General features: G+C 38.7%; 1 protein-coding gene across 3 annotated transcripts in view; it reads left to right on the top strand.

Annotated features, from left to right (window-relative positions):
- The window catches only part of Ino80 (INO80 complex ATPase subunit), a 106180-nt gene that overhangs the window by 16918 nt on the left and 63161 nt on the right, over positions 1-26101 (top strand). For all 3 annotated transcript variants that reach the window (XM_027422166.2, XM_027422165.2, XM_035446079.1), the window contains 12 exons: positions 1396-1557; positions 4905-5025; positions 6097-6311; positions 9302-9355; positions 11081-11284; positions 12273-12468; positions 13425-13492; positions 15115-15324; positions 16141-16221; positions 17105-17200; positions 23667-23726; positions 24926-25068. In XM_027422166.2, coding sequence (XP_027277967.1) covers positions 1396-1557; positions 4905-5025; positions 6097-6311; positions 9302-9355; positions 11081-11284; positions 12273-12468; positions 13425-13492; positions 15115-15324; positions 16141-16221; positions 17105-17200; positions 23667-23726; positions 24926-25068 — 1610 coding nt within the window. The remainder of the gene's footprint in view (positions 1-1395; positions 1558-4904; positions 5026-6096; positions 6312-9301; positions 9356-11080; positions 11285-12272; positions 12469-13424; positions 13493-15114; positions 15325-16140; positions 16222-17104; positions 17201-23666; positions 23727-24925; positions 25069-26101) is intronic.

A 26101-nucleotide genomic window follows, 5' to 3' on the forward strand; every position in this document is an offset into this window, starting at 1 on the left:
GTTGCATAGTATTTACATTACTGTGAGTGGCCAGAGTGAACAAAGGGTGATATTTCTTCTTTTAAAAAGGTTTCTTAGCATGTGTAAATATTTAATTAAAAAAAAAAACTAATTGGTTTACTATTTCTTACTTTTACTATGAGCTCAAAATCCTTTATCATGACTATGTACTTCAAAAGCAAGTCTAACTTGCTTTCTATCTGGAAGATTTCTTTAGGAAGTTAGAAATAAACCTTTATGCTTAACTATCACGTTTTTAAGGATTGAGATATGGCTCTAGAAAGATATGGCTCAGAATGCTTGTTGCTTGTGCTGAGGAGCCACGTTCTGTTCCCAACACATACATTGTGTCTCACAACCATCTATAATCAAGTTCCAGGGGATCTGGTACCATCTGATCTCTGCAGGCACCAAGTATGCACAAAGTTCATAGAAGTGCATGCAGACAAAACACACACAAAATAAATAAATCTTTAAACAAAAAAAAATGTAAGACACCATAAAATCTAAGCTTTTAAACAGTGACACTTAGTAGCTTTTAATAAGTTCACAGTTCTTGCTAATTACCACTGTCTAATTTGAGAACATTTCATCATTACATGAAGAAACCCTTTGCTCATTAGCAGCCATTCCCATCCTGAGAGTCTCTTAGTCCCTGCTGGCTACTAATCTGCTTCTCTTTCTGTTGATTTGCCCATTCTGGACATGTCAGATAAATTGGATCATAGTATGGGGACTTTGGTGGCTGACTTTTCTTACTTGGTGTAATACTTGAAGGTTTATTATGTGGTGGTATAAATTAGTACTTTGTTGTATATTTTAATTCTTTGTTTCTTCTTATCGCCTAATCATTTGAATATATTGCATTTTGTTTATCCTTTCATGAACTACTGGATATTTGAATTTGAGTTATTTCTCCCCTTCTAGTTATCATACCTTGCTTTGTCCTTGTTCCCTTAAATGCTATATTCCTTTTCTTTGTTCCTGTACCCTGAAATTTTTTGTTTGCCTTGACATATTCAACATTTAGGTTTTTTTGTTTTTGTTTTTGTTTTTGCTAAATTGATAAAGAGTAGTGTAAGATTCTGAAAAGACTATACTCTGGCTATTTTGACCATTGTTCTAGCATCTGGGGAAAAAACGATTGGGTTGGGGCTGGAGAGATGGCTCAGAGGTTAAGAGTACCGACTGCTCTTCCAGAGGTCCTGGGTTCAATTCCCAGCAACCACATGATGGCTCACAACCATCCATTATGCCCTCTAATGGTGTGCAGATATACATGGAAGCAGAATGTTGTATGCATAATAAATAAATAAAATCTTTTTAAAAATGATTGGGCTGTAGAAGAAATTGCTTCACAACAAAAGTTATATTCAATTTTCACCCTTTTTCTAGAGCATTCTTTTAAGTGATGAGTCCAGTGAGGCAGATTCTCAGAGTGAAGACAATGATGATGATGAAGAAGAACTCAATCTCAGCAGAGAAGAACTTCACAACATGCTTCGATTACACAAATATAAGAAACTTCACCAAAATAAATATAGTAAAGATAAGGAGGTGAGAGTTTCACGAGAACACTCGCACCAAGTTATTTTAATGTATATGAAGCAATAATTGTTAATAGCTTTATTGTGATAGGATTCACATAACAAAAATTCAGCTTTTGAAAAGTAGGTAATTGAATGTCTTTTAAATATGCTAATAGTGTTGTGTCTTCATCATCAGTGCTTCAGTTCTAGGCCACTCACCACTTTTGAAAGAACCCTAACTCTTAGCTTCTGCTCTCATTCTTCTCTTTCTTGGTGCCAGGCAGCAATCACTCTACCTTTTTTGATATGATTTATGTATATTTTATGTACTTATTTATTGAGACTTGCTTAGTAGGGTGACCTTGAACTTGCATCTCCACCTTCGAAGTGCTGGCATGTGCCACCACATACAGCTGAGGTTTTATTTTTGGTTGTCGTTAGAGATTGAATACAGGGCCTTGTGCATGCATCATCTTTGTAGACATGTCTATTATAGACATTTCATACATTCATACAGATGGAATCAGATAACATGGTGCGTTTTACCCTAGCTTCTCTCATTTGGTGTAATGTTTACAAGATTTGTTGATGCTTGTACCGAGCATTGCTACCTCATCATTTTTATTGACAAATAATCAAATTTTATTTATAGAACATGGTGTTTTTGTTTTTCACTCAATGAGCTGATCTCCACCCCCCACCCCCCGCATTTGTATGCTATTGTGAGGTTTTGGTATTGGGTGTATGTTTTTATTTCTCTTGGTTTTATACTTAGCACAGAAGTTGCTAGGTCATGTGATAACTATGCTTAACTTTGTGAGAATATTAGTGTATCTTTACTAGTACAATTGCTATTGATATTTTCTGTCTGGGAAAAACTTCTTCATAGACCAATATTACAGTGATGGTAGTTCACACCTCCACACCCACACCTCCCAAGACAGGGTTTATCTGTGTAGACTGTCCTGGAACTGGCTCTGTAGACAGGCTGCCCTTGAACTCAAGAGATTGGCCTGCCTCTGCCTAACAAGTGCTAGCATTAAAGGTGGTGCACCACCACCGCCTGGCTGATGCTAGTTTTAATGACAACTATTTGGCCTGTGTTACCAAAACATTCTGATTTTTGCCAGAAATAAAACCTATTGTATATAATGAACTGTAGTATATTTGAAGTCTTAATGTTTTTCCAACAATATTAAGGTTCAGAGTTCAGAGAACCTTGAATAATACACACAAACTTAAAAACCAGAAAACCTATGGGAATGATAAACACTGGAATATCTATCTTTTTTGTTGTTGGTTTTGTTTTGAGAGAGGATTTTCAGTATAGCCCTGGCTATCTTGGAAAGCCACTCTGTAGACCAGGTTGGCCCAGAACTCACAAAGATCTGCCTGCCTCTGCTTCCCAAGTGCTGGGATTAAAGGTGTGCACCGTCATTGCCCAGCAAAATCTAACAATTTTGATTCTGAAACCTGATGCCATGGCACCTGGTACTTCCATATATTTACTCATTTCTCCTTTACTTCTTTTGAGACAGATGTCACTATAGCCCAGATGGGCCTAGAGTTCCTGGCAGTCTGCCTCAGCCATATGTGTTGGGATTACAGGCATGACCTGCTTTGAATTTTTTTAATTGAAATAAAACATATAAACATTGGACTGTAAGTGTACAGCTTGATGCATACTCACTTAATTTTGACAATTGACAGGCTTTATTTTAGTCCTACATGTTATTCCATCATTTATAATCTCAACAGATTTTAATTTATATGGGAAATAAGATTATTGTGGGATTTGAGAGTTAGTTGAAACAAAATGTTTGGAAGGATTTACTGCTATGTGGATGGAAAAACACGAGATACTCGTGTTAATTGTAAATAATAGGCACTTTTCCTTAATAATAAGTTCTTTTGGTGAGAAGTAGGGCACTTGAAAGGTGAAAGGACTGAGATGACAGGTTGGTAACACCGTCAGGGACAACTTAGTTGCATATGCCTGTAATTCCAGCATATGCAACCGGTACATTGGCAGGGGGGTCATCTTTAGGCATGAGGCCAGTAGGTCTACATGGTGAATTTCAGGACAGCCAGGACTGCATACTGAGGCCTTGTTACCATGAACAAAAACAGCTCAAAACAAAACAAAAAGCAAATATAAAGGTAAAAGCCTTAGTAGCCAATATTAGGAACCTAATAAATCGAAGGACCAGTTGGTGGTGGGAATAGCTTATTTCTTGCTGATGAGTTTCATTGTTTTTACATGCACTGCTTTAGTTTGTATGTGGCAATATATAGCTTATTTCTTGCTGATGAGTTTCTTTTGTTTGTTTTTGCATGCACTGCTTTAGTTTGTGTGGGAATAGCTTATTTCTTGCTGATGAGTTTCTTTTGTTTGTTTTTACATGCACTGCTTTAGTTTGTATGTGGCCATGTATAGCTTATTTCTTGCTGATGAGTTTCTTTTGTTTGTTTTTACATGCACTGCTTTAGTTTGTGTGTGCCCATGTGTTTGCCACGGCAACAGCATGGATGTGATTGGTGTCAGAGGTCAGCATTTCCTGTCTTCTACCTTTTGGTTTTCAGGGTTGGTGGCAAAGGCCTTTACCTACTGGTATCTTTTCCAGCCCTTGATGAATTTCTAAAGAGAAACAATTCTTTTCTTTTTTGTTTTGTTTTCACTTTTTGTTGTAGTTACTATGTTTTTTTTTTTGTTGTTGTTTTTTATTTTTGGTTTTTTGAGACAGGATTTCTCTGTGTAGCTTTGGAGCCTATCCTGGCACTCGCTCTGGAGACCAGGCTGGTCTTGAACTCACAGAGATCCGCCTGCCTCTACCTCCTGAGTGCTGGGATTAAAGGTGTGCGCCACCAATGTCCAAAAGTTTTTTTTTTTTTTTTTTAAAGACAGAGTCATATGTAGCTCATAGGCCTGGAAATCCTGATCTCCTTGCCTCCACTTTCCTTTTCCCTTTAAGCCAGTGTTGGAATTACTAGCTTAAAGGGAAATGCCTGTTATAAATAATTAACTTCATACCAAATGTGTATCTGATGTGTGTAGTGGTACATATTAACAGATCTAGTATTTGGAATAAGGAGTTCAAAGCCAGCCTGGGCTACATGAGCTCCTGTTGAAGAAGGTAGAAAAGAAAAGAAAATGTGATAGAAATTCAGATTCCCAAAGGTTTTCCTTCCCAGTTGAATCTGATTTGCTTCTAAGTTAAAGAAATTCTCTTTAATGTACTAATTTCTTATTGGTTCCTGTTGGAAGCAATGTTTAGGAGCTATGATTTCCTCTGGCTTAGCTTTCTTTAATTAAGATTAGTGCAAGGCTGTGCTGTGGAATGTAGGCAGGCCCATCACAGTATTTGCCTGCTTCAGTTGCAGCAATACCAGTACTACAGTGCAGGCCTGCTCTCAACATATGACCCTTTCTATGAGCAACAGCGTCATTTACTTGGACCCAAAAAAAAGAAATTCAAGGAGGACAAGAAGCTTAAAGGTGAGCATTTATTCCATATTTATTCTTTCTTAATTTCACAAGTGTTTGTGGTGCATTTGGACTTTAAATGTAGTAGAAAATTACTTTATCTGAAAAACTATAGTCTTTTTCTGATTAGTGGCATTATTGAACTTATTTCATATTTGTTTTGTGGTCTTCTTTAGAAATAAAGACTTAAGAGCTGTAGATTGTAAACACAATACCGGTTATCCTGGTACTTGGTGGGTAGAATCAGGAAAGTCTGGAGATCAAGGTCATTGTTGGCTGCATGGAGTCTGGGTCCAGCTTGGGCTACAGGAGACCTTGTCTTGCAACCTCCTCTTTGCCTTCCAACCCAAGAAAGCTACAGCTATGGGTTGTTAGCCAAAGGTTTAGGTAAAATAGTTTCCTTCTTTTTCTCTTTTACAAACTCTGCCATTGTTGGGAGTAGTCTGGGGTGAGAAAAAGTTGGTTGTGCATAGGGGAGTGTGAGGAATAAGAGAAAAGTGGATCACCTCCTGATGAGTGTTTGCCGGAAAATGTCTTCATCTCCTACTGATCGCTAAGCAGTTGGAGAGCTGAAAGGACACAGGACGAGAGGCTGAAAATATCTGTAAGGCAGATTTCTCTGCAGACACCAATTCTGCTCAAGAAACGTATTTTTAGTCTTCCCTCCTTTTTTACACACCCCTTTGATTATCCTCCACTCTCCTTCCAAATGTAAATTAAACATTTGTGCCATTTATGATTTTCTTCCTTAAAAATTTATTGTCCTATCAATTGATGCATTTTTTTTCCTGTTGTTTTCCTTAGTTGTCTTGCATTTCCACCAAACAGAAGTAGGTTTCTATGCTGTGACTGTCATTTGAGGCCAGCGATGCTTTATTATAAACCTTTCACAGTGCAGAGTTCAGAAGCACTGGGTTTTGAGTTTTAGTCTCTTTTTTTTTTCATGTGAACAGAAGGAATGTCCAATTTTTTTTTTCAAATTAGTGAATTCTTTTGGAATATTTATTGGTTTGATAAAAGAAAGCAACATTGCCCCTCTGGAAGGAGAAAACACATCCTTGTAAGCATGTCTTTCCTTTGTAGCTAAGTTGAAAAAGGTGAAGAAAAAAAGACGACGAGATGAAGAGCTTTCTTCTGAAGAATCCCCACGTCACCACCATCACCAGACCAAAGTCTTTGCTAAGTTTTCTCATGATGCACCTCCCCCTGGCACCAAGAAGAAACACTTATCCATTGAGCAGCTTAATGCTCGCCGCAGGAAAGTATGGCTCAGCATCGTGAAGAAGGAGCTACCAAAGGTAAGGGAGTGAAAGGGAAGCATGGGAACAGGTAGCAGGAGGGGCGTCAGGGAGTTTTGATTGGTGTAGGACCAACTTTTAGACATGCAGTGACTTTCGTGATATTTCTTAGAACCCTCAAAAATAAGCAAAGTAAGTAAAATTGACCAATATGGGGGCTGGAGAGATGGTTTGGTGGTTTAAGAGTCCCACTGCTCTTCTAGAGGAGCTGTGTTCAATTCCCAGTACCCACATGGCAGCTCACAACTATCTGTAACTCCAGTTCCAGGGGATTCAACATCCTTATATAGACATACTTGTCTGCACATGAAATATAAATAAATCATTAAAAATTTAAAAAACCCCACAACTGACCATTATGTGGGTGAATGGGGATATTAGTGATGAGAGGAAAAGGGCCAAATGTAATAGGAAAAGTCAAACAGATGTATTTACCTGTGATATAAATAATAGTTACAGCCTGTGAAATCTGACTAGAATTAGAGATCTTAGTATGAATTCATGGAGACTTACATAGGTAACTGTCGAGGTAGAAGTGAAGTTGCTCTACCACTGAACTATATGCCAAAACTTTTGTTCCTTTCTTCATCCCTCCCTCTCTCCTTGCCTCCCTCCCCTCCCTCCTTGCCTCCCTCCTTTCCTCCCTCTCTCCCTTCCTTCCTTCCCTCCTGTTTTTCAAGACAGCATTTCTCTGTGTAGCCATAGCTATCCTGGAACTCGATCTTTAGACCAGGCCTCTAAATCATAGATCTGCCTGCCTCTGCCTTTGTCTATTGAGTGCTGGGATTAGCAGCATGTACCACCACCAGATGGCTTCTGGTTTTGGTTTTTTGAAATAGGGTAACATGTGTTCCAGACTAGCTATCAGTAGAAAGCCCAGGATGTCCTTGGATTCCTGACTTCCCTTCCTAGTTGTTTTTTTAAGAAAAGATTCCCTCTGTAAGCATAGTGTAGTCAAACACCAGGAGCTTTAGCAGAATACTATTTGTCTGCTTTGTAGTTCATAATAACATTTCGCTGTTTTTTTTTTTTCTCCTGATTCAAGCCAGGATCCAATTTTGGGACTCCATGTTGCATTTAGTTGTTAATCTCTTTCGTTTGAGTTTTTCAGACCTTGCCTTTGTGATAGATCTGTACCTGGTGTGTCTACATGGGCAGATTTGGGTTGTGCATTTGCACACGATTATCATAGTGATGTGTTCTTTGTCTAGGTAATATGCACATTTCTGTCCACTGCTGATATTAGTTTTTATTTTTGTCTTAAGTACTTATTTTTGTTTATTCATTTGCTTATTTTTGTTTTTCAACACATGGTTTCTCCATATAGCCTTGGCAGTCCTGGAACTCACTTTGTAGACCAGGCTGGCCTCGAACCAACAGATCTGCCTGCCTCTACTTCTCAAGTACTGGGATTAAAGGCATGTGCCACTATCACCCAGCTAAGTTAACTGGTTTTTCATGTATCAATTTCTAAGTTTTTGAGCTGTTCTTGATAGGGAAAATACACTTTAGTGTCTGAAGAAGTTTTAGATGATGCCCTTCAGATGATAAATGACTTTTCAGTAGGAGCAATTGAGATTGTTGGCTTTGATGAAAAAAAAATGCAACATATGAATTAGAGGAAGATACTAATAAAAGGCTGAAAAAAAAAATCCATGAGGTAAGACCACTTTAGAATTGGCTTTCAGCGTGGGTGGTGCTGCTGCATGCCTTTAGTCCTAGCACTCTGGAGGCAGATCTCTGATTTGCAGGCCAGCCTGGTCTATAAAGTGAGTTCTAGGAAAGTCAGGACTACATAGAGAAATCCTGTCTGGTGTGTCGGTGTCCCATTCCCATCCCCTTCCCTGCCCCCCCCCCAAAAATTGGCTTTCAGGCATTCTCTGTAACATTAAACCTTTATTTAGCATGGGGGACGATGCAGTAGGCAGAGAGCTGCCTCTTCTGTCTTTCCTGTAATTAAATGGACATGACTGGAAGTTAGTTTGACTTTATTTTGAGACATGGTTTCATGGATTTACTATACATACAGTCCTTGCTGGCCTGGAGCTTGCCATGTAGACCAGGATGACCTTGAAGTCACAGGATCCATTTGCCTCTGATGAGATTAAAGGCAGGTGCCATCACACCTAGTGAAAAGTCAGGGTTATTTTTAAATGGTAGAGGAAGACTGGGAGCTGGAGTTAGGTTTGCCTTTATTTTTTTTTATTGGAATGAGGCTTGGGTGATGGCAAAAATATGAGTAATAGTGGAAGCAATTTGCTTTTGTTGGAGTTAGAGCTAGTATGTTGCTTATAATGCTGCTTCTATCTCAGTGTCCTGCTTCCTCAGCTTTGTACATTGACCCTGGAAAGCAACATGTTTGAATCAGGGTAGAGTTCAGGTTTGCATTTATTATGGTGTCCTAGTCCATTTCAGCCTTATAAATCCTTTCTAAAAGAATACAGGTTATTTAAAGGGCTAGAAAAATATCTTGGTTGGTTTGCTTACACTTAGTAGTGTAAGGACCTGAGATCTAGTACCCAGCACACACGTCAAAAGCCAAGCATCATGGCCTGTACCTAGAATCCTAGCTCATGGGCATCTGAGACAGGTAGCTTGTTGCCCACTCTGTCTAGTTGAATCTGTGAGTTCCAGGTTCACTGAGAGACCCTGTCTCAAAAAATAAGTAGCTAAGTGATAGAGGAAAGCACCCAACATCTACTGCTTTTCTCTACATACATGTGCAGACATGTTCTCATATATTCAAAAATATATACATGCATATACTATACATACGCAAAACTAATCTAAAGGCAAGGCAGGTGCAACAGTAGCTTCTTCTTGTTATTTTGGTAGTTTCATGTTATGCCAGACAGTCTCTCTTGATGACTTTTGGAAGTAATTTGTCTTGTATGTATTTGACATTTTAGTTTTCATTGCTTCAGGAATTAAAATAATACTACATAGTCCTATTAGAAATGAATCTTAAGTTTTATTTTCAATTGTTTTAGGCCAACAAACAGAAGTCTTCAGCCCGAAACTTATTTCTCACCAATAGTCGAAAGGTAATATACTTTATGTTTTCTATTTTGCCCAGTGTGTGTTCTCATCTGCGCCTATTTTTCACTATTCTTGAGTGTTCTCTGTTGATCATGAATTAGATAGTATGGAAGGGAACTTCTAGGTGGTATCATTCTGTTTAATAAGTAAAATAAATAAAATTGTTCATCATATTTCTCATACTTTGAACTTTTTGTGTCACACCAATTAATTAATCTCTGCTTCTTGGGCAAATCATAGGATCCTTAAGATCTGTGCTCAGTCTTTCCATTTAAGCAATGATGGTGGTCAGAGAGATGGCTCAGTGGGTAAAGGTATTTGCTGCTAAGCCTACAGCATGAGTTCAGTCCCTGGAACCATTAGTGGAAGGAAAGAGCTGACTCCCCACAGTTGTCCTGTGCCATGGTACATGTACATCTTTGCATAACTATTACACACACAATAACTAAAAAAAGAACAATGTTGATGTGAATATACTGAGAGGAAAATAGCAGCTTGTTGTAAGGATCAGATGGGGTAACATTTTTAGTGTGATTTCTCCATTACTAGGCTCTCAGCCCCTTTATTTCCTAATCTATAAAATAGAGATGAAGATGCTGCTGCTGATGATGACAACACTGCTTACCTAGGGGTTTTGTGTACAAAAAACATGTTAAAATACGGCTCACGTAAAAAAGCAGTGATGGCTATTATTATTATTATTATTATTATTATTATTATTATTATTAATATGATAATAACACTTTGTAACTTCTCAGTAAATTTCAGGTCTTTTTCATTGTTGCTTTTCTTTTCCTGGGTAAATGTGAAGAAATATGTTCATCCCAGTTAGGGTACCAAGGACAGGTGAACCATTCAGTTTAATTGGAGTTACTTTCAGGTACATGGATAACTTACAGACAGGTCTCAACAAAAAGCCACTGCACCCCTAGTCCTTGCAGGACAGAAAGGCTTACTGAATGATGCCTAGGTAGCCACCTCAGTAGCTGCTGCTTCTTCCCTCATGCATATGCTATCCTGCAGTTTCTCCCCACCTTTCACAAGGGAATATTAGCAGGTCACCTTTTGTGAAGGTCTCAAGCCAATAAATACATCAAGAGCAATTTCATGCCTAAAGTACAGAGTTCCAGAATAGTATGTTTTGTTTTATTTAAAATGGTAGATGTACATGGGTTTCTTAATTAGGAGGTTTGACCTCAAGGGTCTGTCTGGACCTTTTTTTTTTTTTGAGACAGGGTTTCCCTGTGGCTTTGGAGGCTGTCCTGGAACTAGCTCTTGTAGACCAGGCTGGTCTCGAACTCACAGAGATCCGCCTGCCTCTGCCTCCCAAGTGTTGGGATTAAAGGTGTGTGTCACCACCGCCCGGCTCCTTAGTCACTATTAATCATCCTTTTTTTCCTCTTAATTTTTCACTCCTTTCCTCTCTTCCTTTTTTCTTTTGCATTTATATTTTTTGTGTTTATTTGTTGTTCACCAGCAATAAAAGCATTTAAAACGAATTATATACAGCCTTATATAAAGATTTGATAAATTCTGTTGACTACATGTAATTTTTGACAGATTAATTCAGGGGCATTGTCTCTTTAGCAGGACTGTAGATACAAAAAAAAAAAAAAAGGAGAACACCGTAGATATTAAAAAAAAAAAATGGGGAACACTAGTTTAAAGTCCAGGCAGAACCTTTGCTGGAATTAGGTCCTTCCCTGTTATAATAATGATGCTGTTTGCAGCTTGCCCACCAGTGCATGAAGGAGGTACGTCGAGCTGCCTTGCAAGCACAGAAGAACTGTAAGGAGACTTTGCCTCGTGCTCGGCGCCTAACCAAGGAGATGCTTCTGTACTGGAAGAAGTATGAGAAGGTGGAGAAAGAGCACCGAAAACGAGCAGAGAAGGAAGCTTTAGAGCAGCGGAAATTGGATGAGGAAATGCGGGAGGTGAGGCAAAAGCAAACAAATTCTAAAAGCCTTTTCAGTATAAAGCACTAAGAATTGAGTTTGTTGCTTTGTATCTTTGAGATAGTGCTCTAGCTTTCCTGGAACTGGTAATATAAACCAGCTGTCCTCAAATTCTCACAGATATACTTGCCTCTGCCTCCTGAATGTCCAGCTCTTTTCTTCCTGTTTTTCATTTGTTTGGTTTAATTTCATCATCATCATCATCATCATCATCATCATCATCATCATTTTGGTTTTCAAGAAAAGGTTTCTCTGTGTAGTGCTTGTGGTCCTGGAACTCACTCTACAGACCACGCTGGCCTTGAACTTAGAGATCCACCTGCCACTACCTCCCTAGTGCTGGGATTAAAGGAATGCAACAGCACCGCCCAGCTTGTTTTAATTTTTTTTCAAGGTTTATTTATTATGTATACAGTGTCCTGTCTGTATGTACACCTGCGCTCCAGAAGAGAGCACCATATCTTATTATAGATGGTTGTGAGCCACCATGTGGTTGCTGGGAATTGAACTCAGGACCTCTGGAAGGGCAGTGAGTGCTCTTAACCTCTGAGCCATCTCTCTAGCACCTTGTTTTAATTTCTTAAAAAAAGAATTTTTATTTTGTGGGTAGATGTTTTGCCCTTATGGATATGTGAACAACTCGGATCCATGCTGAGTCCAGAAGGGCATTGGATACCCTGGAACTGGAGTAACAGAATTTGTTACATAGGGACAGTGAACAATTAATCTAGTTTTGTGAGACCCATCTACCATTTTAAACTTTAAACTAGTCTAGACTTTGTATATGTAAGAGTAGAGAATAAGGAATTATATTTATATTTTTTTGTGTGCTTATGGTTGCCTTTTTAAAAATAAAAACTTATTTAAAAGAATTATACACAGGTCTATATAAAGATTTTATAAATTCTGTTGACTACATATCATTTAATTTGGATGTTTTTACCTTCCAATTTTCCCCCCACTTTAGGCTAAGAGGCAGCAGCGAAAACTCAACTTCTTAATCACTCAGACAGAATTGTATGCTCATTTCATGAGTCGAAAACGTGACATGGGTCATGATGGAATCCAGGAAGAAATCCTAAGGAAACTAGAAGATAGTTCTACCCAGAGACAAATTGACATTGGTGGTGGAGTAGTGGTTAACATCACCCAGGAAGACTATGGTGAGTTCTGAGTCAGGAGGTGGAAGGAGCAGGTAACCTCTATTTTTTAATGGTTACATGTGTTACAATTCTTGAAAGTTTTGTCCTGAACAGAAGAGGGAGATTTGTTATATTGTAGAAGGAAGTATGTGTGTTTTTGCAAGGGAAGCCTATAAAATAACTTATGAAAGAATTTTCAGTATTGGTTTAGAGAGTAGGAGCGTTTCCCTAGCCTTCACAAATCCTGGGTTCAATGACTGGCACCACATAAACCAGGCAGGGCAGTGCCACCATGTGATCTCAGCACTGTGGAGGCAGGAGGATCAGAAGTTTGAAATCATCCTCAGTTACATAGTAAGAGAACTTTCATAGTGTAGTAATCAAGATCATGTTGACCTAGAAATGTAGGAGAATGGATGTATTTAGAGATCTTGAGTGTTAACACATACACAGTTAGATTTCATCTGCTTCAGTTGTTTCATTTGAATCTGCATGATTTTGCTTCCTCTGGCAATTGGTATCAATTTATGCAAGAAAACCTAGGCCTGAGAGATAGATAGTAGATCTTAAAACTACTATGGGTTTAGTGTGCTGGCTTTCACTGTTGGAGATCAGGGACATCCACAACTACTTTATTTTTCTAGTTTCCTTTGATTGTTTGCTTTTGTTTTATCTTTTTCAAGACAGGGTCTCACTGTATAGCTCTGGCTGTCCTTTAATTCACTCTGTAGACCAGGCTGGCCTGGAACCCCCAGAAATCACCTGCCTCTGCCTCCTGAGTGCTGGGATTGAAGGTGCAACCCTCATGCTTCAGTGTTCTTATCTCTGGCAAGGATTTTAGTCTTTCCTCCTCCCTGTCCATTGTTAGCCTTGGGATAAATACAGTGGAGAACTGGGGATCCACTTATGTGTGGGATGAATAAATTGTGTCTTTGAAGGAGGTAAAGTGTGATAACCTACATGTTTTCTCTTTTCAGACAGTAACCATTTTAAAGCCCAGGCCCTGAAGAATGCTGAAAATGCTTACCATATTCACCAAGCTCGAGTAAGTCTCAGGTGAAAAAGCAGACTGAACATGGTAGCCACACCTTTGATCCTAGCACTCAGGAGGCAGAATCCAGTGGATCTCTTATGAGTTTGAGGCTAGGTTGGTGTATAAGATCAGTTCCACAACAGCCAAGGATACCTAGTGAGACCCTGTCTCAAAACAAAAAAGGAAAGAAAAGGAAAGGAAAGAGAGAAAGAAAGAAAAGGCATATTGTAATAGGCCCAGGAAATGCCCCATAGTTTTTCATTTGCATGTTCTTGCTTTCTTATTTTATTCTTTGCTCATTGTTTTCAGTTAAATGAGTTTGGCCTGGTGTGTGTGTCTGTGTCTGTGTTACTCTGATCACATGGAGGGTGAAGTCTCTCCTTACTTCAAAAACAGGTGGTTATTGGCCACCATGTGGGTACTGGTAATTGAACTAGGTCCTCTGGAAGAACAGCCAGTGCTTTTAACCACTGAACCATCCCTTGGTTCCATCTCTGCTTCAGAATAGTGCTAGTATGGCAGAATAACAAATATTTTCTTGTGTAGAATTTTTATTATTAAAGTTGAAATAGCTACAGTTACGTTACAAACTGTTTTCTTTTGTATTCTTTTGAATAGTCTTATGTCTTGAGAAAATTAAGTCACTGGTTTCTTTCACTCAAGCACTAATTTGTTCTATTATTCCTGAGCTAGTCTTTTTTAAAAAAAATATGTTTTTACTTTATGTGTATGACTATTTGCTTGTACTGTGTGCCTAATTGGTGTTCACGGAGCCCAGAAGACAGTGCCAGGTTGCCTGGAACTGGAGTAAGGATGATTGTGAGCCTCCAGGTGTGTCCTGGGAGCTGAACCCAGCTCCTCTCAAAAAACAGCCAGTGTTCTTCTGAGTCATCTCCCCAGCCCTTGAGGACCTAGTGATCGTTAATAAAATTAGTAAGAAACTGTATTTGGGTTGAAATAAGTGAAGAAGTGCAGTTTAGTGTCCAGCAGGGAGCCTTTCTGTTACTTTGTCGGGACTAAGAACAGATACAAGTGCTGAATGTGGTGGTGACCACCTTTAATCTCACCACTCAGAGGCAGAAGTGTGAGGATCTAGTTTGAGGCCAGCTGGTCTATGTAGTGAGCTCCAGTATAGCGTTATGTAGATTTAATATTTATTAGATATGTTCATTTTACAAAGTGGTGAATTTCATAATATTTTTATTCAAGTATATTGTGGTCTTTAATCATCAGCATGCTCTATGCACTCAACTCCCTGTATCAAAACTTTGTAACAAGCCAGGTGCTAGTGGTGCATGGCTTTAGTTTCAGCCCTCAGGAGTCAGAGGCAAGCTGTTTTTTTTGAGTTTGAGACCAGTCTGATCTACAGTGGGAGTTCCAGAACAGCCAGGGCTACACAAAAAAACCCTGTCTTGAAAACAAAAACAACAACAAACTTTTAATAAAATCTTTGAATTAGCAGGTAACATAATATAGCTTAGAATGTTAATAAAAACATTTTAATATAATTGTTATGTTAACTTAGTAATATATTACAAAGTTTGTCCAAATTTTTAGCATAGTGTAAGATAAGTTAATGAATTTTATGTTTAAATTTTTTTTTCTATATGTTTCTTGATTTTTTTGTTTTCCAGACAAGGTCATTTGATGAAGATGCAAAAGAAAGTCGAGCAGCTGCCCTTAGGGCAGCAGACAAGTCTGGCTCTGGATTTGGGGAGAGTTACAGCCTTGCGAATCCATCCATCCGGGCTGGTGAGGATATTCCACAACCCACTATTTTCAATGGCAAATTGAAAGGTTACCAGCTGAAAGGCATGAACTGGTTAGCCAATCTCTATGAACAGGTAAGTTTTAGAAATGTGTCAAACCTATTCTTTATATTTTACTATTCTTTTTCTTTTGATTAGTTATGAAGTAAGTTAACCTTTAGATTTTTTCTTTTTAGATTTACTGATTTTTATTTTGTATATATAAATGTTTACCTTTATGTAAGTATACCACAGGCATACAGTGCCCGTTGAGGTCAAAAGAGGGGGCCAGGTCCCCTAGAACTGTAGTTAGAGCTGGGTGTGAGCCATATAAGTGATAGAAACTGAACTTGAAACTGGGCGGTGTTGGCGCACGCCTTTTATCCCAGCACTCAGGAGGCAGAGGCAGGCAGATCTCTTTGAGATCGAGGCCAGCCTAGTCTACAAAGCTCCACAGAGAGACCCTGTCTCCAAAAAAAAAAGAAACTGAACTTGAGTCCTCTGCAAGAACAGCAAGTGCTCTTAAGCACTGAGCCCTCTCTCCATTCCTAAAACTTAAGCTTGATGCAAGAGTCTGAAAGGTATCTTTGTGTTTTTAACTTGGACATTCTGTTTGTATCCTGTTAGGTAGTCTTAGTCTTAGGTAAACATCATATTTGCTTGATGTGGACGAGATTAGGCAAAGAACTGGCCTTATTCTTGGTCTAATATATCATAAATCACACATATAACTGTAATGTTGGCAAAAGAAACTGTTGCAGTAGTGATTAGTAGTCTTGGTACTGAGTGTCTCCAATCAATCTTGGTTGATCTGTCCCTCCATTCTTGTTAGATTTTTTGTCACTGAATGGAAAGAATCCTATGTGGTGCAATCAGATGTTGACCATGTTTCTCACTCTCCATGTCTTCCAGGGTATTAATGGAATTCTTGCTGATGAAATGGGTCTTGGTAAAACTGTACAGAGCATTGCCCTCCTAGCCCATCTGGCTGAGGTGAGTAGGTAGACTTGTCAGTCTGTCTTCCTCTCTCCTAAATTTAGGCTCATTTTCTATTGACAGCAACTTAAAAGCAATGTTATACTTGGTACCATATCAAAAGTAATAGCACTTGTTGCTACATCTGAAGGCCTATCATAATGAACAGAATGGTATAACATTTAGTTCTTAAGGGGCCAGAACAATGTTGGAACAGGTATAATCAGAATTCTTGTCTTTCACTTTGCTTTAAGAGCTGCCTGTGTAGTGGCAAGGACTTTAGTGTTAGATTGCAGGAACTGGTACTAGATTCCCATCTCAGCACTGCTCCTTCTAGCCATGTCATGTAGGCAACCCACTCAACCCCTTTTGAGGTGATTTCACTTTAAATCTCTTGAGGCTGAGTTTTCTACCTTTTTCAAATCAGACGTAATATATGCATGTATATATGTCATAAGAATCTTATAAAAATTAAATTGGAAAATGTATATAACATACATTGAAAACAATTAATACTCTTCCAGTTAAATAACAGTGAAATTATGGTAACATAGTAGAAAATAATAAAAATCAATCAGTATTGTCATACATGTTTTATGAAGAAAATTAAAACCTAAAAGTCGTAAGACTCTCATTGCTTAATACATTACCTCTTTGGTATGCTCTTATTATGCTAATATTGCTTCTTTTCTATTTTGATATTTACTTATTTATTTTGGCTTTTCAAGACAGGGTTTCTCTGTAGTCCTGGCTGTCTTGGAAACCAGCTCTGTAGTCCAGGCTTGCCTCAACTAACATTGCTTCTGCTTTTTTTTTTTTTTTTTTTAACTTTGTCACTTATTATTTGGTATTGAGTATCTTTAGTTTTCCAACAGCTGGCTGACCCAGTTTTCTGTTGCAGAGAGAAAACATTTGGGGACCTTTCTTGATAATTTCACCTGCTTCTACACTTAATAATTGGCACCAGGAGTTTACAAGATTTGTTCCTAAATTTAAGGTAAAGAAGCTCTTTAAGATAAGATTTCTGACCCTTATTTTGCTGCCTTACTAATAATTGTTTTTGGTTCCTTCCGGAAAGGGTTTATTTTCACTTCACAGCTTGTATTCCATCATCCTAGGAATTCTGAGCAGGAACTAAAGTGGGCAGGAACCTGAAAGCAGGATCTGAAACAGGCCCTGGGAGGAGAGTGCTGCTTACTGGCTTGCTCTCCATGGCTTGCTCAGCCTGCTTTCACTCAGTACCACCTACCCAGGTGTGGCACTGCCCCCTGTGGGATTTGACCTCCCACATCAATCAAGACAATGACTAAAGACTTGTTATAAGCCAAACTTTTCCTTTTTTTTTTTTTTGCTTGTTTTTGGGTTTTTGGTTTTTGTTTTTTTGAGATAGGGTCTCTATATGTAACCTTGACTGTCTTGGAACACTGTGTAGTCCAGCTTGGCCTTGAGCTCACATAGATCACCTGCCTCCAGAATGCTGGGATTAAAAGTTTGTGCTACCGTATCTAGTTTACAGACCAACATTACGGAGTCATTTTCTCACTTGTGGTTGGTTACCTCTTCTCTGCCTCCTAATCATTAGCTTTAAAGGTGTATGCCAGGGCTCCTGGCTGTTCAATTTTTATTTTTAAACTGTCATAGCTGTGTGTAGGTATGTACAAAGAAATGTGTTGGATCTCCTAAAGCTAGAGTTACAGGTGCTTATGAGCTGCCTGAAGTGGGTGCTGGGAATCAAACTCGGGTGCTTATAACTGCTGAGCCATCTCTTTAGCTCCCATATATTTGTTTTGATATATAGTCTTATGAATCACAGACTGTCCTCAAACTTGTTAAGTAGCCAGTATTTTATAAGTATATGCCACCATAGAAGATTTTATGTAGTGTTGGGAGTCAATCACAAGGCTTCAAACATGCTAGACAGTTACTGTGAACTGAAATACCTGCCCAGTCCTTTATATCTGTAATTTTTTTTATTTCTTTGCTTCTGTTTTTTAGAAACAGAGTCATACTCTAACCCCAGTACTTCAGACTGTCTTAAAGCCCCACTCTGTAGTCCAGGCCAGCTTTGAACTTGTAGTTGATGAGACAATAGGTAAACCTTGACATCTGGCTTTTTCTTTTGGTTTTGTTGGTTTTTTGGACTGGCTCTTGATTTTCGTACTTACTTTCAGCTCCCTAAGAATGTGAGATTGGCTTGATTGAGATTTTTTTTTTCTTGAATTGTTAGGCATATGAAAAAGGGGGGGCATTTTTTTTTTTTTACTTTTCTTTTCAAATTATGGCTAGATACATGTTAAATACAGGGTCAAAAAGTCTTTAAATTCTACCCAGCCACTGGAGCTTGTGCAGCTCCTTTACTGACCAAGAGATGGCAGTGTGATAGTACTTTTAAATTTTCCTATCTTTGCTTTAATGCCTAGAAATGAGCTTTCGTGTGATAATATTCAATTTCCTTCTTGTTTATTTGTTTATTGATTTTAATTTTAACACTAGTGTAGGGGTGGTAAAATTATAGAATCTTTGAGCCATGTCTTAAGTGTTCCCTATAGTAGAATGCAATTAATTCGGATTCCAATGGAGCCAGAATTAGTTTGAAAAACAGATGGTTTATTAGGAAGTACTCACATGATGGAGCCAGTCCTGTACAGCTAGGCGGGAGAGGGAAAAGAGAGCTGCATACGTGCGTCCCTCATATTTAAAGCCTTGCTACTTCACTCTGATTACGCCCAAGTGTGCCTGGTCAGCGTCACCTGTGCCAGCCCTCAGGTGGGCATGGTCAGCATTTCCCCCTACAGTTCCCTGTTAGATTTTCTATTCCAATTTTTTTCTATTATAAAACACATATACCATAAAAATCACCTTTTTACCATGAGTGTGTATGTACTAGCCTCTCAGGAGGTTGAAGCAGAAGGATTGCCACAAATTCAAGGCCACCGTGATTTAAATTGCACATTTCTGGCCAGGCAGGACTACTTAGCAAGAATCTGTCTCAAAAAGTTAAACAGTCATAAAGAAACTACCTTGTTCAGGGTAGGTAGGATGGCCAGAGGAGTGGAGGCACTGCCACCAAGCCTGGATACCTGAATTCTGCATGTTGTCCTTTGAATTCTGCCTGTGCTCTGTGGCACATGAGTATGTACACATGCATATATACACATTCACATACATGTAAAATAAGTGTAATAAACCTCATATGTAATCATGTAAATGTATGGTTTAGTGGTTAAAGTACATTCACAGTGGGGTGTGGCCATCACTGCTCTCATTCCTACTGTCTTCACCATACCCTTAAACCCTATATCCATGCCAGGAGGTGGATCTCTGGGTTTGAGGTCAGCTTGGTCTACAGAGTGGACAGCCAGGGCTACACAGAGAAACCCTGTCTTCAAAAAGTAAAAAAAAAAAGAAAAAAAGGGAAAAAAAAAACACCCTATGTCCATTAAGCAGTAATTCTCTATTCTCCTTTCCCTCCAGCCTCTGGGAAACACAAATTTGCTTTGTTTGTCTTTTTTTAATCTGCATTGGTGTTTTACCTGCATATGTGTTTGTGTGAGGGTGTCAGAATCCCTGGGATTGGAGTTACAGACAGATGAGAGTCTTATGAGTGCTGGGAATTGAATCTGGATTCTCTGAAAGAGCGTCAGTGCTCTCCACTGCTGAGCCATCTCTCCAGTTCCCAGATCTGCTTTCTTTTTTTTTTTTTTAAAAGATTTATTTATTATGTATACAGCATTCTGCTTCTATGTATATCTGCACACCAGAAGCAGGCACCAGATCTTATAAGGGATAGTTGTGAGCCACCATGTGTTTGCTGGGAATTGAACTCAGGACCTCTGGTAGAGCAGTCAGTGCTCTTAACCTCTGAGCCATCTCTCCAGTTTCCCCCCTCCCCAGATCTGCTTTCTATAGATAACTTTATTTGCCAAATACTTCATCTAATTGGAAACTATACAATATGTGGCCTTACATTTTTGTTTCTCTCACTTGGCATAAAAAGTCTTCAGGTTCATCAATTTTGTAACAGATATCAATGCTTCACCCTTTTTTTATAGCTCCTGATTCCTTTGTATATTTTATTATGGCTCTTGCTCATCTGTTGATAGAGTTTTAAGGGTAGTTTTCACCTTTTAGCTGCTCTCAGCCCCAGTGCTATAAACACTTGTGTATACTTTTTTTGGACTCCTGTCTTGTTTTCATTACTTTAGGGCATATCCTGAATTGAATTACTGGGTCATACTATAGTTTTGGCTATTTAGAAACCCACTATAATTATTGATTAGAAAATACTTTATAATATCGGGTTAAGACATTAAAATATGAATCTTTTTTAATCCAACCACACTGTTTTATATATTATTTATAGATTCATTTATACTCTCAAACAGCATAGTTGTTTTGACAGAGACCATATGGACTGTAAAGCTTAGAATTTACAAAAGATTTGCTGACCCTAGCTAGTGTCATCCCCTTCTGCGCCCCCCCCCCCACAGGGTTTCTCTGTGTAGCTTTGGAGGCTGTCCTGGAACTCCACCACCACAGCCCCCCCCCTTCATTTATTATTTTTATTGCTATTTCTCTTAGATTGTTGAAAACTTATTTACTTCTCTGTTAGATAAATGTTCTACTCATGCTTATAGCTAGATTGTATGAGATGCATAGATCCGTGATGCTGACATCTAGAAACTCAGTATATTTGGTGTTGGTGACTGGAAAAATGTGTATGGTTCTATGATATCTACTCTTCCCCAATTTCTTTATTTTCCTCATAAAATGTGATTTGCGTTTTTTAAGTAGTTACTTGTATCATTGTTCATTCTTGCATTTTTTGTTTGTTTTTGGTTTTTTTTTTCCATCCCCTGCTTTATTGGGGTTTTTGTTTTGTTTTGTTTTTACTTTATTGTTTCTATTCTCTGCTTCTATTCTCTGCTTCTAAACTTCTTTCATGTGTTGGTGATTTTCATCTTTATGGATATGCGGGTTTGAGGCTATCACTGGTTTCTAACTATGCCCTTAGTTATCCAGAGTGTGTGTGTGTGTTTTGAGATAGGGTTTCACATTGTAGCTCTAGTCCTGGAACTCACAGTGATCTGCTTGCCTCTGCTTCCTAAGTGCTGGGATCAAAGGTGTTTGCCACCATACCTGGCATCTAGAGCTTTGATTTGTCACATGGTAAAATTATATCTAACTTCCACTGAAGTTCTTTGGTTCATGATTTGTTTAAAAGTATAGTTCATTTTCAAATAAAGAAGGCCATTTTACATCTTTCCTGTTATTATTCCATAGCTTGAGTTCATTGTGGCAAGAGGACAATGATATTATTATGTTACTTCTTTAAATTTTTGAATCTTGGTTTTTATGTTGTAGCATATGGTCAGTTTTTATATGTCCTGACTGTGTTTCAAGGATATTGAATTCCTTGAAAATAAGAGTTACAGGTGGTTGTGAACCTACATGTGGGTGCTAGGAACTGAAGATTGATCCTCATAGACAGCGAGTGCTGTTAACCACTGTGTATCCCTATGCAAGCCTCTGTAGCCTTGACAAGCTTTGGCTTCATGAGTATTAGGATTACAGGTATGTAGTCTTGCATGCATAGGACTTGTGTGTGTGTGTGTGTGTGTGTGTGTGTGTGTGTGTGTGTGTGTGTGTGTGTGTGTGTGTGTGTAAGTCAGAGGACCACTTTTAGGAATTGGTTTTCTCCTTACACTTTGGCTTACAGAGATTGAATTCACGTGGTCAGATTTGAGTGGCATGCCCTTTTATCCAGAGCCATCTCACTGGCAGCCAGTTTTATTTTTTAGGAGAAAACACTGTGTATTCTTATGCTATCTATTTGAAATAGGGTCTGGCTAGGTGATCGCTGATGACCTCAAATTCATGATTCTCCTGCCTCAACCTGCTCAGTCTTGGGATTACAGGCATTCATTACCACACCTAGATACTTTAACATTCGTAAAAGTCTAATCCTTGTCTTCTCATTGTCTCAGTCTTGTTTGGGTTTGTTTCCATAATTTTTCGGGTTGGTTTTTATTGTTATCTTTTCTTATGTTTGGTTACTATTGCTTAATCCTGTGTCAGTACAATTTCTAGAGATAATTGTAGATGTTGTAGTCTTCTTCCACATTGAATTGATTATATATATTTATTATATGTATGTATATATATGGGCAGGGAAGGTTGATTTGTTTTTAAGATAGTATCACTTGTAGCCCAGGCTGGCCTCAGATTCACTCTGTAATTGAGAATGAGTCGTCCTGATTCTCCTCCCTCCACTTCCCATGGCCTGGCTTCATATGTAATAAATAGGCAAGTAGTCTCACCACCCGAGCTGTATGCCCACTCCTCATGTGTTTATTGACTTATTAATTTTCCCCTACTAGTATTGTTGCCCCTCTGGCACATAAGTAATTCACTCTTTTCTTTGTTTAATCAGGACATGAGATAATTCAAGGATTTTACTACTTAATGCATAAACTTGATTTATGATTTAGAGCCAGGGGTGACCAGATTATTCCAACTTGAGCTGTATTTTTTTTTCTTTTTTAACCTTGGCCCTACATCTCTCTCTCTTTTTTTTAATCTTTAGCCCTGCATTTCTTTTCTTTTCTTGTTTCTTTTTTTAGATTTATTCAGTTCATTTTGGTTTTTTTTGGTTTAGTTTGGGCTTTTTGAGATAGGGTTTCTTTGTTTAGCTGTCCTGGAACTAACTCTACAGACCAGGCTGGCTCGAACTCACAGAAATCCTCCTGCCTCTGCTTCCTGAATGCTGGGATTGAAGGTGTGCTACACAACTGCCCGGTTATTATTTTTATTTTATGTGTGTTTTACCTGCGTGTATATATGTACCCTCGGAGGTCAGAAGAGAGCATTGAATCCCTTGAAATTTGAGTTGTAGATGTTTGTGAACCATCATGTGGGTGCTGGGATTCGAACCTAATTCCTCCAAAATAGCAAGAAGTGCCCCCCCTCTTTTAAATCTCTGCTAAGATGCATATTCTCTCAGCTGGAAATTTTGAAGTGTATCCGTGCTGCATAGAGAAAATACCACATGCTATTAGGTTTTCTCATTCTTTCTGGTCCTTGGCTCCTTGCTTTTCCATTGCTTTAGTAGCTCTGATGCTTTAAAAAAGATGTATTGTATATGTGTTTCTATTTGGTCAGTAGGAAAATCAATCAAACAATTCCTTTTGCCAGGCAATGGTGGTGCACACCTTTAATCCCAGCACTTGGGAGGCAGAGGCAGGTGGATCTCTGAGTTCAATGCCAGACTGGTTTACAAAGCTAGGTCCAGGACAGCTATGGCTGTTACCCAGAGAAACTGTGTCAAAAAAACCCCAAAAATTAAAAAACAAAAACAAAAATGCCCTTTTATTAGTTTCTTATTAAACCATTCAGAATAACTATTGATAATGTTTTCAGTTTATTCTCAAAGAAAATAAAGTATTTATTTAACCGTTTTCCAGGTGCTACCATATTGGGGAAATCCTCATGATAGAAAAGTCATCCGGAGATTCTGGAGTCAGGTAACTTAAGTCTCTCTCTCTCTCTCTCTCTCTCTCTCTCTCTCTCTCTCTCTCTCTGTGTGTGTGTCTCTCTCTCTCTCTCTCTCTCTGACTCCCTCCCTGCCCCCTCTCCCTTTCTCTTTCTCTCTACTCTCTCAATTCTCTTTGAATAAGTCCTCATGTATATAAAATCTACAATACATTTCTGGATATGGGGCAAATATATTTTTCTTTAGATGCATTGTTTTTCCTGTACAGCCAATCGTTTTTTTACAGTCTAGTGTGAAGACACCTTTTTTTCTTCAAGATGTACCTTTAAAAAAAAAATATGTGTGTGTGTGAGTTTGAATGAGTATATGTGCACCACGTACATGCAGGATCCTGAAGAGGCCAGAGGAGAAGCCATCAAATCCCCTGGAACTGTTGTTATAGGTTGTTATGAGTCCCATGCGAGATCAGCTAGTGTTCTAACCACTGAGCCATCTCTTCAGTTCCATCTTCCCTTTTCTTTCATGAACTGGATATTAGTTGTTACTTCGATTATAAAAGGAAATGCTTTAAAGACATTGGATGTTGCCAGTTTACCTCATTGCACATCTGCGCACACAGATGGAAGAACATTTATTCCTCATCTTTCTTTTAGTGCACTGTTCATAGTTTATTTCCTTTTTTAAAACAAGATCTCACTATGTAGCCTGAGTTGGAATGGAACATGATGTAGTTCAGGCTGGCTTCAAAATCAGAGATCATTCTGCCTCTGCCTCTCCAGTGCTGGGATTAAAGGTTGCACTACTACACCAGGCTTCATTCATTACCTTATGGAGAATTGTTTTGTTTTTTTGGTTTTTCTAGGCAGGTTTTTCTGTAGCTTTGGAGCCTGTCCTGGAACTTGCTCTGTAGATCAGGCTGGCCTTGAACTCACAGAGAAGCACTTGTCTCTGCCTTCTGAGTGCTGGGATTAAAGGTGTGTGCCACCACCACCTGGCTCCTTATGGAGAATTGTTATTTGGACTGGAGAGATGGCTGAGTGGGTGCTAAGCAAGCTTGATAATGTGTGTTCAGTCTTTGGAACCAACAGTGGAAGGAAGAGGCAACTCTGGAAAATTGTCCTTTGACCTCCATATGTATATGTGCTTATTCATATTTATGCACCCACATACACTAAAAATGTTTGACTTTTTTTACATATCATTTTCCTATTTCCCCTCTTACAATTGTAGAAGACCTTATACACTCAGGATGCCCCCTTCCATGTGGTCATCACTAGCTACCAGCTGGTAGTACAGGATGTCAAGTATTTCCAGCGGGTCAAATGGCAATACATGGTACTGGATGAAGCTCAGGCACTGAAGAGTAGTTCCAGGTAACATGCGTATTAGAAACTAGCCTTCATGGGTGGGAGTCTACATATAGAATCTGCAAAGGCCAGAAATTTCAGAACATAACTACTGGGGTCTATGCCTCAGTAGTTTGCCTGGCCAGAATTTCTTATTTGTATATTTTTCTTTGAGACTCAAATATGCTTAGAATATAAAGGTTTTTCTCAATCTTAATCTCAGTTAGTTTTGAGTTTTGTTAAGGAAAATTCTATAGGAGAAGGGATCTTGGCCTTTCCTCTGAGGGATTATTTTGTACAAGAACTCCAGGCAGCAAGTAAAATATTACTCCAGGAGGCTTAGTGATTATCTCTTAGATTTTCCAGGCAGGGTTTCTCTGTAGCTTTGGAGCGTGTCCTGGAACTTGTCTCTGCCTTCTGAGTGCTGGGATTAAAGTTGTGCACCACCACCTCGTGGCAAGATTATCTCTTTTATCACTTCCCCCCTCCAGTCCTTGCATGGCTATTAGACCTCAAAGAGTCTTTTTATTGTAAGTTACATTTGTAAAGTGATTCCCAAACTGAAATAGAATAGTGCTTAGCTGTTTTTACTTGGTGCTGTTCAGCATTGGATTTGCTGCATTTTCTCTTGGTGAATCTGCAGGACTTCCTCTTAGAGGTTCATGTAATAAGCAAGTGGACTTTTTAATGTACTCATTGAGAGAGGATCTGCCTGGCTAAGAGGATTAAAGACTTGAGTTATGTCCAGCCTTCTTCCATTGCTCAACCAGATGAGCTTGAAAGGCACAGATTAATACTTTCAACACTTTGTGTTTCAGATAAGTGGTTTCTAAGTAGATGCCTTGTTTTTTGTGTGTTTTGTTTTGTTTTCTTAAAGGCAAGAATAGCTGGAGAGTATAAAGCTAGAAAGGTCAAAGGTCACCCACTTTACCTATTTGAGGAAATTTTTTTTTCCTAAACATTAATACTATTGCTATTGATGAGTCTTAGTTCTGCTGGAATTTTTATCTTCATCTTTGTTAAAATATATTTTTGTTGTGTTCACGATACCATATGTGAC

The sequence above is a fragment of the Cricetulus griseus genome, chromosome 6 (assembly GCF_003668045.3).
Source record: "Cricetulus griseus strain 17A/GY chromosome 6, alternate assembly CriGri-PICRH-1.0, whole genome shotgun sequence".
In the NCBI taxonomy this organism is placed as follows: Eukaryota; Metazoa; Chordata; class Mammalia; order Rodentia; family Cricetidae; genus Cricetulus; species Cricetulus griseus.